Genomic DNA, 14,664 nt, shown 5'->3' with positions numbered 1-14,664 from the left:
ATGTCACTGTACATAAAATTTACAGATCCGTAAACCCTGATAACAACATCAACAATATCTTAAAGTAATCACAATTACTCTGGAAAGATGTGTGCATTTGCAGCTTTTTTGTTCGTACTATCGCACGTAAGAGAAAAAAAAAAAAATAGTACATTCCCGTAAAACGCACATGTCCTAAACACACCGACGAAAACTGTAGACGATTTGGTTGGTAACGTTTTTTATTAAATATTTCATTACAGGAGGTTAAAATATTTATAATGCATTCAGATAACAGAATTTACAAATATATCTCAATATTTTCGTATAATATATATATATATATATATGATATAAATATATATGTATATATGATATATATATTATGTATATAATATGATATATAATATACAATATATATATATAATATATAATATATTTATATATATATAGTGTGTATATACACATCACATATTTGTATGTAAATCTTTCTTCTTTCCCCTACCACGCTGTCACTCACACATACTCGTGTACCATGCATACGTTTTCCTTGCGCACCGTCTCGTATGTATGTACATGACATAAAGTAGCACAAACTGTCGTACATATTTCATATTTTGTCGTTTTCGCATTTTTTCTTTTTCATTTGTTTTGTCCTGTTACATTTTCCGTGTCACGATATAACACGCTATTTCGCCGTCGCGACGAAAGATCCCGAATACTCTCGCCACAAGTGACCGTCTACAAAAAATCGAATGAATTTCGTTTCGCAGAAAATGCATTCTAAAAATTTTTTTTGGGATTTTTTTTTCTTTCTATCCTTACTTGTGAATAACCTCAGCGACACTCGTACATCTCAACCGTCTTTTCGCACGCACTCCCACACTTGATTCGCCATTGAAAATTTCCATCTAGAAACGATATACTCTCTTCCGTTTTCTGTTTCGTTCGAAATGGCAACTCGCCCCCGTAGTCTATTCGCGCCTTGCGTTCCATGTTACCTTGTTTTTTTTTTCTTTTTTTTATCATTTTTATATAGTATATTCCTTCTCACCCCCAAAGCAGGTATTGTCCTCGTGAGTCGCAATTTATCGGGCAAGCCTCTTCCGAATTGACGGTCGCCTCGTGCAAACGTTCATTACTGTAAAGCGAGCTCAACTCGCGAAACGCGGCAAATGTATATCGTAATTGTAAGCGCTTTTAAGTCACTATGCCGACGGTATCTCGATAAGTGGCTGCGTATGCATGTATGTATATCTGGCGTGTTCCATTTCGCACATCGTATGCGTCTGTATGCGTGTATTTCGTTAAGACATTTCGTTCCGTTGTTTACTGTTAACGTTTTCTGTACAATCCTAATCGCTGCCCAATTACACCCCTGTATGTCCAAAAACGTTTTGGGGAAAAAGGAGATACACCGTAGCTCTAGCCCTCTCCCTCTCTCTTTCCTTCTTTCTCCCTCTCTTACATTCCTGTGCTTTCATCGCGATTTTATTATTTCGTTTTTTTTACTTTTCTTTTCTTTCTCTCGAGAATCGATCTCGATCGTTAGAGTTAGAGATGTAAAAATATCGAGAAAGTTTTATATAACAGCATCGTTCAGTTTCATCGCGACACCGATTACACTTCGTATCGGACTCGAACATGTCGAAAAGAATTGAATTTGTTTTAATAATCAAATCTTGAAAATTTCATCATTATTTTTGTTTGAATTTGATATCTCGATAGATTCGTACAGAGACGTAAACAGTGACGCGGACAATCGGTTCTAATTAAAGCGAGAATAGGAACACTTAAAGAGCAGTAGCTACTAGTGCTAATGGGGATTAGAAACAGAAACAATTATTACTAGAACTAATAATTGCATTATGAAATAACAATTATGAAAACAACCAAGGTTACGCGTTAAAAATGTGTCTATGATAACACCGATCTCTTTTCTTTTCTTTTCTTTTTCTTTTTCATTTTTTTTTTTTTACCAATGGCTAACATTTTCCGAATGTATTTTATTCACACGATCTTCAATCTTTCTGGAAATTTTACATCTCTATTTTATGACGAATATATAATATTATTGTTACCATTATTACTATAATTAATATCAATATTATCATTTCATTATAATTATTTTACTACTATTAATCTCTCACATTCCTGTTCTACGGCTTCCGTTCAAGTGATATGGTTCTTTGACTTTTTGATTCTTTTAGGTATAATACTGATTTGATCAAGAGCATTTTGAACTTCTTTTCGAACTTTATAATAACGCAACGTATCGATTGCATAAAACACAATTTTCTTATCGCTGTTCTTTCTTCTCTGTCGTCAATTTATTTTCGGTAGCTTAAATGCGCACTGTATTTGCTAAACAAAGGAGTCTCAATTCCAGCTGAAAGCACTTTTCCAATGCTGCCAATCAATGAAAATAGATTTCTCATGTGTTTTGTATAACGATAGTTAAAAAAAAAACATGTTGATAATAAAATTATTAAGAGAACACGACAAGATCAGAAATTTGAAAAGTACATTCCCACTAAATATCGAATCGGGTTTAGGAAAGTAATTGAATTCATGAAATGCAATGAAATGACTGTTAATTGATGCGATAAAAACCATAATTCGTCACTTCAAATTCGTTAGAACAGAATTATTCGTTAAATAACATTCCTATAAGGTATTATGTCATTAGATATGACATTATTGCTAAAGCCATATTACACGACTTTCATTTATGTACAATTGCTAATCAGCAACGAAAATATAGAACTGCCTTATTGCTGCTAATAACATTAATACTATACAATAATATTCCGCTGAAAAATTCTATATTGAAGTTACTCTAGAAAATATTGCTTAATAGTTAAGACAAGAAACATCGCGTTTATTTTATTGCCAATGATACTATAGCGAAATATAGTCCTCTTTTCACCGTCAGTGTCAACAAGTTAGTAAACAGCAATAAAGTGGCGCGTTTTAATAATTACTATTGCTTTTGGTAACACGATTAACCGTGATTAAAATATCACGATATTACTTGGTCAACAATGATTTGTTACTGCTTGGCAAGATAGTGTATTTCTTTTGTATAATATATATAAAATTATCGAAAATTACATCGAGAAATAACCGAACAATATTTTTAAACATCGAAAAGCAAATTTACCCGCAAACCAAAATCTCAATGTTTTGCCTCGGAATTTAGCTTTTTTTACCATGAATAATACGATCGAAGCAATTATAATATTTTTATTATGTCATACATGCCATAAAGTCAGACTCCTTTGTTTCATAATTGAAGCACGTACAAATTCATTAAACCATTGTTATTTTTACGCTCTTGTCAAGCAACACATCTACATTCCTGACGCGTTACAAACGAGGCTTCCTCATTATTATTATTATTATTATTATTATTATTTTGTAAACTTTATTTAGGCGAACTCTGCCACTTATTACGAACACTAATTCGAAGACAGAGTGCTCGCGAATGCCAACAAATTTATTTTTATCATGAAGTTAAATAGGTGTTCTCGTTTGCAGAACTTTAATATAAATTTCACGAACTTCTCATCGGTCACAGCCACATCGAAACTTTTCTCAGGTAGTTTGAAAAGAAAAAATAAAAAGATTATTATTCACTAACGGTAACAGCAAGATAAATGTCAACCTTTGCTTCTTTTCTTTTTTCGTAGACCGGTACAAAGACACTAATTATTGACATAAAAATGGCACTTTCACTAAATGTTACCTAGATACTGAACCAGGCTAATGCAATTACGATACTACATTTCTTACAAAACGTTGACAAAAGTTTGACTAACATATACCAATAGAGCCTTAAATTGTAACAATTTAAAACTGATCTACGACTTTTTATACATGATTTGGTGATTAATTGATAAATAATTACTTTTTTGGCTTTCTTTGGAGTTTGAAAGATAAAACGTTGTTTAGAAAACATTTAAGAAACGTCTCTCGCGTATAAAAAATAATCTATGAAAAATAATATCATTGTAGCGAATTTATATCGTAGGTATAAGAAAATCAGCGAGTCTGATTTTAAATCTTAAAAGTCAAACTTTCATCCTTGCAAGACACTGACACTAACGCATTAATTTACTCCAAAAAATTTCTCTTGTGGCTACTGACTAGCTGCCAAAACTCAATACCAACCCAAAAGAAACACCTGAGAAACTCTTTATATCAAGAAATTATCGAAGGGAAGTTTTTAAATGCATACGTATTCAAAGTCACACATATTCACTCTCGTCCACTTTTATAGCTTTTCATTCCTTACTATTAGGTATCTAAGACCTACTTCACATAGATCAGGTGCATAGTATGAGAGCCTTACAAGTAAAAAGTACAAACCATCGTAGTTACAGGGGCTAGTCAAAAATTTGCCAAATTATGCACTCTAATAGAATAATATTAACACTCGCTAATGGTGGTTTTAATCAAAAACTGATTTAAATGTAGTTAACGACTTGTTGACAAGGCGAGCGCGTAACGTAGATTGCCACTTCACTCACACCTAAACGCTAGCACATATTCGAAGAATTATTATTCTCGTATTTTTTTTTTTTTTCATTAACCCACTAAGAAGATTCTAAACGCATATAACGTACTGCTTACACTTAAAAAAGACGGGCGATCAATAAAAGTCGTATAAAATTGCTTAAGTTGCACGTGATTGCGTGACTATTTATATAAATAGGATGAGAGTTATTGTTACTTAGCTAACTATCCATAAATTAATAAATGAGTGGTGAGCGGCGTATATTCGTAGTTTTATACACACAGGAGCGCAACGGCAGCTAGATGATCGAACACTTATGGTTTGTTGTTCTCTCATTCTTTCTTCCTTCCTTCCTTCCTTTCTTTCTCTCTCTCACTCTAACTTTCGTGTGTGCATTCACTCTTCATTCTTCCACGCTATATTTTTCATTTAAATCGTCCTCACCATATTTTTTTTTCTTTTTTTTGTTGTTTACATTCGCTCAAACATCGCGCACGTAAGAATTGAGAAAATATATATACATAAAAACGTCGTGGCGCAGTAGCGATAATAGAAGTAATAGTAATAGTTTAATAGTAATAGTAGTAATAGTGGTAGTAGACATACTAGTAGAAGTAAAGGTATCAATGATAAATATAGTCAAACGTGGTAGTTTTTACCTAATCAGAGCACAATGCGTTGTTTTCATTTTCTTTGCATTTCATTTATGGCTAGTTATTAGAGAAATAGAGAGAAATGGCGTAGGGGGTAAGTAGCCCATTAGGTATCGTTGGAAAGACGCGAGTCAATGCCTAACACAAATCGTTCAAAACGTATTCTAACATCAGATAGATGAGAACAGTGGATTCTGCGTTATGCTTCTTTTAGTTCTTTTCCCTTTGTACACGACGCTACATCTTTTTACAATCATAATTAAGAATAATTACTATCATAAATAAGATCTTGTAAAAAGTATACCTGGTACCGTGAATCGCGAAACATCCTCTGTTAAAAAATCGTCGTCCTGAATATAAGGGATGTCTAAAAAAATCACCGAAAACTTGCACAAGGAGCGATAGCAGTCATCTTTTGAACGGTCCTTAGGTTGTATTGCTGTAGTGGGGTCATGGTAATAGTGGCAATGGGAATGATAATGACAGTGATGATAACAGTAATTATGGTAGTGATGATAATGGTAAATTGCTGGGTGGTCCGTGGCAGGGGATCACTTGTCAGAACTTGGGCACTCTCCAGGTTGTTTCATTATGCTGTAGTCTAGGCGATACTGAGCTGTAATTCAAAGTATTTATTATTCAAACAAAAGGGATATAAATTGAAATATTCTCATTTGATTCCAATCGCAAACGAAAAACGTTCACCGTTTGTTCGCATGCAGGCATATGTTATATAATGTATCAATATTTTTTCTATAATTGTACATATATACAAGTATGTAAAAATTTGCAAGTTAATCATTTCCAAAGAAGAAAATTATTTTTAAAATGGCGTAAAATAATCGATTAGAAACATTAACAAACTACCTTCTTTTAGCAATACTCTACAGACAAAATTAATTTAAACTGTATTAATTACATAAGTATATAAGCGAACACTTCATAAAATCAATTAAGGTAAAAGTACTAATAGTTGACCATGTATTAATTGACACTTTTAGAAAAAAAAAAAGATTAAAATAAAAACTCCAACGATCGTATTTGTAATAAAAAAACATCATTTAAACAGTTAAGCATGTAGTACTATTTATAATCTTACATATCGAAATAAACAATTTGTTTTTCAGTGCTTCAATATTGCTTACTACTTTTACTTTTTTTCTAACAGTGTAAGAGCTCAATTTTTGATTTTAACAAGTTTTTAGCCTCGTTAGATGATAAGGGAACAGTTGACACGTGATTCTACAAATTGTAATGTGATCATTTCATAATATCTGAAAAAGATAACATAACTCTTCGTGATAATGCTATCTTGAATAGTCAACTACTGGGTACACTTACCTTACTTGATGAGGATATTATGGAAGTAATTCGAAACAAAATATTTTCTATTAAATACCTGGCGAGACACTTTACACGATCACCTTGAATAACTTGTAAATTATGCAAATTGTTATATATAAAAATTATATGATTTTTGATGAAAGGTTGGCTCTACAAACGAAAAAAAGTATATACACTAGCCGATGCTTCTCTTGAAATCCAGCAATTCCTGTATATAAAAATTTCTCACACAACACATAGTTAAATTCAGAGTGAACGTCTTAAATGTCTGTACACGCAATTCTTGGCCTAATATGCAATGAAAAATGAAGCTTAGGATAAAAGTGCAATCGGGTCGTTGCAAATGAAAGATAAAAGTAAGAAATTACCTTTTTTGGTAAGGTCCTCCATTGTTTGATCTTTACAATCGACTGCTAGGTGATTGCTACTGCCACAGTTATAACACGAAATTTTCGTTGGTGGGACGGCAGCTGGTGCGTACGTAACAACCGGAGTTGGTGGCATGTATGGTGCTTGTACGGGTGTTGCGGCAGCATTTGGCGGCGGTGGGGGTGTTCCCCCTGAAGATGGATGCCCAGGATACTGGTACATCATTTCACCGTTCGGTTGATACGTGGTCGGATAAGCTGGCCTTGCATACGGTCCATGTGAGAAGTTAGAATAAATACCACTGCTCGGTCTCAGAGTTGAAAAATGACCGTGCGGCAGATACGTGACCTGCGACTGCGTTGGTGGTGCAGGAAAAGAAACACACTGCGATAAATTCGGTGCTCCGCCGCCGTTCACCATTTGATTTTTATGACGCATTACGTGCGCCTGATTTCTTCTGGTACGTTGCCTTTCCGGGACCGACTGTATAGGCTGTTGAGGTGCTGGATGCGACACTGCGCTCGTAGAATGTACCGATGCAGAGTTAAGATGATCAGTAACTGGCGGTGCGTTGCTCTCGTTTCCGCTCACCCACGGTGCAGCTGGAGGTGTTTCTGGCGGAGATCTGCTACCAGTACTGTCGGAACTACTGCTTTGTGAACAATGCCTACTGCTCTCAGGGTCTAACCTCAAGGCTTGAAATTGCGTCAAACAATATACATGTTGAGCATTGCACCTGCAATGTTTCAAAATTATATATTAATTACACTTTAACAAATATTAACACTTTCAATACTGTGTGGGTCGTATACTCCCCACTCTGAACTTGCTGTTCACGCCGTTTAATATTTTTGTTATTGAACTTAATACTTTCATAAAATATTTTATAAAATCACGTAGTGGACAATACAATTATCAGAACGTAGGGCGCACACGATCCACGTAAACGGAAAATCACCGTAAATTGATTAGCTCGGATCGTGTTGAAAAGGTAGTCAAGCCTCAAAATTAACAAAAAAAATAAAAATGTTTTTCAAATATTTCCATATTCCTATGAGAATAAGAAAAATTCCAAATATTAATGAAATGGCTCTCGAATTTTGAACAGCATGCTAGATACTGCAACATATGAAGTGTCCATTCCTTTCGCTCGAAGTAAATACGGTTTTACTTTTGACCAATGTAACTTTATCAGACAAAGTATGCACTAAGTATTTTTTAATGAAATTTTAGTAAGACGTTTTCCGGACAACTAGTAAATTGTGAAAAGTTCAAGTGGTTACAGTTATTCATTTCCTAGAAAGGTAAGGTTAAAGGGAAATCGATATTTAAAATTCTGAGGGTTAACTACACCCTTAAGTGTTCACTTGTTTTTTTCTTACCTTGGATATCGATTTTGTACCCCAGCAACTGGTAACGTAAGACAGGCATAACACGGTGCGTTCTGTGCAGCATACATCGGTGGCGGTGCAGGATACATTTGTATTTGTGCAGGATCTAATGGTGGCATATTAGGATATCGCCGTAAATTAGGAGTAGCTGCATGATTATGATGATGATGCATCGCTGGATGCTGTTCCTGTAATGGCATTGACTTACTGCTTTGATTTCCATTATCATTTAACATCTCCATCCCCGGTATAGCCTACATAATAATTGTTTAACGTACAATTCTTTAACTTTGTAATACTCAGAGCAGCATTTCTCAAACTGAACTCTGCAAGCTCACGGGCAAAAAAAAAATGTATTATATCGCGATATGAGAAAAATGCTTCCCGTAATATTTTGTTCTTATTAACGCGGAGACTTTTAGAGCACAAAAAAGTTTTCTTTCTGAAATTTTACTCAAATACTATTAATGATAGCTTCACGACACACTGATTTTTCACATTCTGTTGGTGCAAAACAAAAAACTGACATAGTTTCGTGTTTAATGAGCACAACCCCCCGCTTAATCTACGAAAAATAACATCATTCATATCATTATCAACCATACCGTTTCATTCTGCTTCTGTAAAAAGTAATACATAAATTTGATTGAATTTCTTATTTATAATGTGATATGTTAACCTGCAAGTCAAATAATGAAAATTCTTTGATTAAAACAAAATTTATTATTTTATAGCTTTAAATAAATTCTAAGGAGATCCATCAGAGGTATATTTATTTTTCTGCGCTGTTTTAATAAACAACGTTTAAGGTGAAACCTATGGAATTATTTAAATTGAATAAAATTAGTTAAAACAAATACATTTGTTAAAACAAACAGTTTTATATTATACTAAAAGTAAGAATTTAATTCTATTAAAAGGTCCACCAAAAATTTTCCTTTATCTAGAGGATCAGTGAAAAAATGAAGTTTGAGAAACACTGATTTTAAAAATACATTGCGCATAATTACCTCGTTTTCAAGCGAATCAACAACTGCATGAGTCGTGCTAGTAGTATTGTCCAATTTTTTGTCATTACTAATTTGATTTAAACCATTAGTTGTTTGACTCTTAACTATACTTCGTAGTTGCCCCACTGCATTTGGTGTTAATCCTATTTCCCTTAAATCTTCATCGCTCATCCTTCGAATCTGTACTCGGCATGCAATATATGATGTAATTATTTTCATTATGTATTATATGATATTACTATCTTACCTCGTCGAGTGAGAAATTCTGCAAATTGCCTTTGAAATTTGGCATCTCCTTCCCTAGTGTTTCTCGTAAAGAGTCACCAGAAGTTGAAGACCGCAATCGTGGTGGTGGTGGTGGTTGTTTAGATTGTGGTGCTGCCGGAATTAAGGTAGAAGGAGTATTCTCTATGCTATTATGCCGCGAGAAAGTTGTGGAACTGCTGATAGGTAAAGGAACAGAGCGTGATGGAAGCAATGGAGGTTGACCAGGATGACTCCTGCTCGTACCAAGTGCAGGAAGTGGTGGAAGAGAATTGGCATTTGAACTGGCGATGCTTGTCTGACTGTTAGAGGCACTCGTTGACGTTGTTAAGGTGTTTGAAGTAGATTGAGTCACTTGTGACGAAGTACGCGGCATTGTGTTATTCCGGCGACCCATTGGGGAATTGCTGCGGCTAGGAGATCGAGACTGGGATGGCGACGATTGACGGCTGACTAAGGGGGAAGGTGGATAAGCCAACATATCGCTAGTGTGATACATCAGTTGATTCCCCATCATAACCTGACCTGTCCATGGTGGCATGTGATTTACTGATGAGAATCCAAGATGAAGGTAGGGCGTTCCGCCGCCTGATCCTATTGGCATTTGCTCGGGTGCTGATAAACATAATCCAGGTGGAGGCATGGAAAGACCAGGGGGAACTCCAGTTATCATGGTATTATTTCTCATAGCCATTTCTCCTGTAAATAATATAAAAGAAATATATTAACACATATTAATCTATACATACATCTAATATATAAGATGTGTGTATTGTATGTAAAACATAAATTACCATGGTAAGACTGCATCGTAGGAGGTGCCATCAAACAACTACCCTGCATTTCGTTATCCATTAACCTTTCATTTGTATTCATACATGGCGTGCAACCCTGTATGTAGATATATTAATGAAATAAATTATAATGTTTAACTAAAGTAATGGTAATATATTTCATTTATAATCATTTTTAATTAAAAATAATTAAAGAACTGTGTCATTCATTGCATAGAATAAGTACAATTAACATAAGAATTTGTATATACTTGTGCCTGTTTGTAGGATGAATTTGACTTTGAGAGATTCAAACGAGCTTCCTCTTCTTGAAGTTTTATATAAATGTTACCAAAGACACTTTTCTGCTCATATGTAAACGCCGGGTGATTTAAAGCCATTGTGTACAATAAGAGTAGCTCTTCTAAAAGTTGGTCATCCGGAGTGAAGGTGGTCCCATTTAATAGGTTTGAGATCTCTTGATAGTCAAAATTTGACAGATTCTTGTACAAGATTACAGCACATGCATAATTACAAGAATCTAATAATGCCATATAGAGAGCAAGTTTCTTTCGTGTGCGTTTATCTGCCACCCCTAAGGTTGTCAGCTCAGCAAGATCAGAGGCACTATTTGCATGATGTTCCGTATCACGAAGGTCATTGTAATCCCGCTTACCAATATCCTCAACACAAGTGCCAAGGTATCGAATTTCAAATGGCAGGCACATATTTAATAACGTGCACATGACATCGATACGTTTATAACTGCACATACATAAAAAATTTATATCATATATACAGAATACATTATAAAAATATTCTTTTTTATTGTACAAACTTTTAACAAAAATAACAAATTTTTATTGAATGTGAAAAATAAACTTGTATATTATTAATGTAAAAATGTTACATTAGGAACATTAGAGATTAAATACTGAAAGCTGTAAACAAATGTCTCTAGCATGAAATAAACATATATTTTTACAAAAAATAATGATAAAGCAATACGACTAAAATTAATATTTTTGTTTAATGATGCTTATGATTATATTCAATACCAACAATAATAATTATATGAAGTTGAATTCAATCAATTTTCTATATAAACACTGACGCAATATTTCTAAGATCTTGTATTAATATCATTTTATATAAGAGTTTCACATATATTGCTAATAATATGTGCATTTAAAATGCCATGTTTTGCAAGTTTCTTCAATTACTTGTAAAAATCTCAATGTCACCTTCATCATTTAAAATTTCCCTATACATTTGTTATGTTCAATTTATTATGCACTCAAAGATATAAAATAAATGAAGGAAAATTTTTATCAATTATATATCAATTAAACCCATATATATCAGTGATAAATGTTAAATTTAAGCATCATTTTTTATTTAACCCATTTATGATTCAAGCAAAAACTTAAGATATTATAAAAGTACAATATATGGTAACTAAAATGACATAGATAATACAGATTACTTTACCCACAGACTCTTTTATGTACAAATGCAATACCGAGTAATTTTCTATGAATATTTTTTAAAGATGGACTATATTTCGAATGCAAGTTATAAATGGGTTAAGATGGAGAAACAACAGAATTGATCTATAAAATTTTCTTTATGTGTTCTGAATAGGATCATTACACATTGTTGCAATTAGTGAGACTAAATAAACTATATTTATAACTAAATATACAAGGCACATAATATAAGAGACACAAAATAAAATAATATATCAAGTTCATAAATCTTATATTTGATCTGTTCTTCAATATATTCAACAAAAGTGGCTCTTGATACAATTCAAGATTTTTCTTATTCCTGACTTATATACTATATCCTAAATCCTTGTATTTAGTATGATAAAGTCTTGTACTATTGTACAGAAAATGACTTGTTTTATAACCAATTTGATAGCTACTAAAAATATGGAAATAAACATAAATATAGCTCTATAAGTTAACTTGGTTCTCCTTCCATCATAAATTAGAATCAGTGACTTCACATTTATTACCAATATTTATGGAAATATCTGATAAATAATTAATCAAAATTGAAGTTTGCATATCCCATAAAACATATTTAGAAACATAGTGGGTATAATAAAAATATATGGTCCATATTGACAAATTTTTAGTTGTGTCACTTATTTCAGGAATATGATAGAATTATTAAAATCATTATAGTCATTAAAACATATGTACATCTTACTCCAATTGTAACTATTTTAAAAATCTTTAAAGATACACTTATTGTTCTGATAAAATGAATTTATATTAAAAATAGTAAACAGCACTGATATTGCCATATATAACAACGGTGTATATCTCACAGTTCTTTAATACCTTTAAAGAAACATATAAATATGTTTATCAATTCACAGGTGTACTTCAAATATATAAGGACTTATGATCAAACATGCTTGGCTACCATACGTGGTACTCACATATAATAAATAAAGTAATTATGCAACCGTGATAAGGTAAATTAAATATCAACATGTATATCTATATAGATTCAAAATTATGAACATATGTAGAATTATTTCTGACAAAAGGAGTTCAGATAATATTATAGTGGAATGTTCTTTTTGGTTAGATCAAAATTTGTAAGAAGGATAAGACAGTCACAATGAAAAATATAACAGTTTACAAAGAACACGAATACTCATTTCCAAAATTTTCAAAAATGTATTTATTAACATTTTAATAAAATAAATCTAAAACAAGAACTGTGAATAGCAATGATATTACTTTAAATAACACTAATGTGTATGTAATATTTTCTTATCTCTGAACAAAAATTATACAAATACGTTTATCAATTCACTGTTGTATTTCAAATATATAAGAATTTGCAAACATACTTGCTACCATACATGGTATTCCCGTACAACAAATAAAATAATTACGTGTCAGCGATAAACTAAAGTAAATATCAATATAAATCAGTATCCGTGTAATTTTCAAATTATTAATACGCACACGGCTGTTTCTGACACAAAAAGTTAAGATAAGATCGTAATGGGATGTTCTTTTTGGTTAGTTCGAAATTTGGTAAGGAGGATGAGGAGGTCACGGTGAAAAACGTAACAGCGAGTCGGGAATGTTAGAATTTTTAGATATTTTATCACGCGGAAAGTAATGTGTGGCAATAATCAGGAAAGGAACTGATGATATTTCTATTACCTGGACAGATTCCCAAACCATGATACCACGTTCTCCTTACACACCATTGCCAGACAACATTGATACCACTTGGGCTGAAGAAAGCGCCGATGCGGACAGCTTTGGCGCCTCGGGTGTTGCTATCAAGTGACAATCACTGCGGGGCCTGGCACAATAACGAACCAATTCCAAACCGTTTACGAATGTGCAGATCTCGTCAAAATCCGAGGATGATCAGCCGTGTTGAGCACATTAAACGCACAGCGGCGGCGGCAGCAGCAGCACAGCGCACCGTGAAGTATCCACATTCGCGGCAGCAGGCAAGAAAGGCAGGCGCGACCGAACGATCGGTGAAACGACGAGCGCTGACGAACGAACCACGCGTTCATAAAAAATCTCGCGTAAACAAGCACACGATCTTTCAGTCGAAACTAAAATTCCACCTCCGTAATTATCCCTGCTGCGTATGTTAACTCTCACTAGATGCTCCGAATCGAAAATTCGAGTCTCGAGGTACGTTCACATGCTCGCGTTAAAAAAGGCATCGGGTATTCGCTCCGATCTACGATAAGGCAGCTATCTCATGTGGGCGACGATCGTAGAGTACCAGCATCCGTATTGGCTATTCTTTAATTCGCTATCAATGGAAAGAGCACTCTTAATATTTATCGTATATACTTGAAGTTGCATCCGATGATACTACATAATGATTGGTAGAGAATAATCATTTAAAGCTTTTCCAACCAATTATCTTCCACTGTCACGTACAGTAGATGGCTGCAGAGATATCACGTTTATGAAAATCAACTATTAACTTCATTGTTAAATATAACTTTGCTTTGAATCGATGTTAATATTTTTCTATTCGCTTTATCGATATTATTTTTAAAACTTTTGTGATTAAAAATAACCAATTAAGTGAACAAATGCATCATTGATACTCAGAGTTTTAGAAATTTCGTTAACGAACTATTCGAGATATGAGGAAACGACGAGACTGATTATTCTCGAAACTTCTCGCAGTGTTGACGCAATGATTCGATGCTTTTGTCTGCTATTAAAATTTATGTAACCTACACAATGGATCGTAGAGCGAAAATTTACTTACAGGAAACTGAAAACAACAACAAATTTATTCAATATCATTTTATATAATTGAACAGAACCAAATAATAAATATATTATA

General features: G+C 33.4%; 1 protein-coding gene across 3 annotated transcripts; it reads right to left on the bottom strand.

The window, feature by feature from the left end:
- Positions 1–594: 594 nt before the first annotated feature.
- On the bottom strand, positions 595–13,996 carry LOC122400778 (zinc finger CCHC domain-containing protein 2). Of its 3 annotated transcripts, XM_043402428.1 has the most exons (9): positions 13,500–13,996; positions 10,575–11,067; positions 10,324–10,420; positions 10,055–10,228; positions 9,513–9,982; positions 9,266–9,445; positions 8,247–8,509; positions 6,864–7,600; positions 595–5,767 (listed from the first exon to the last, which is right to left on the bottom strand). In XM_043402428.1, the coding sequence occupies exons 1-9, from the start codon at positions 13,544–13,546 to the stop codon at positions 5,703–5,705; spliced, it is 2,526 nt and encodes an 841-aa protein (XP_043258363.1). In that variant the 5' UTR covers positions 13,547–13,996; the 3' UTR covers positions 595–5,702. The 3 variants fall into 3 exon arrangements, with proteins under 3 accessions (XP_043258363.1, XP_043258361.1, XP_043258362.1); XM_043402426.1 differs by having other exon boundaries at positions 9,513–10,228; XM_043402427.1 differs by having other exon boundaries at positions 8,247–8,443; positions 9,513–10,228.
- Positions 13,997–14,664: the final 668 nt, after the last annotated feature.

This window comes from Colletes gigas, unplaced genomic scaffold (genome assembly GCF_013123115.1).
Source record: "Colletes gigas isolate AHSC1104 unplaced genomic scaffold, ASM1312311v1 Colletes_gigas_Sc00020, whole genome shotgun sequence".
In the NCBI taxonomy this organism is placed as follows: Eukaryota; Metazoa; Arthropoda; class Insecta; order Hymenoptera; family Colletidae; genus Colletes; species Colletes gigas.
The sequence above is the reverse complement of the archived record's forward strand: the minus strand, read 5'-3'. Positions and strand labels throughout refer to the sequence as shown.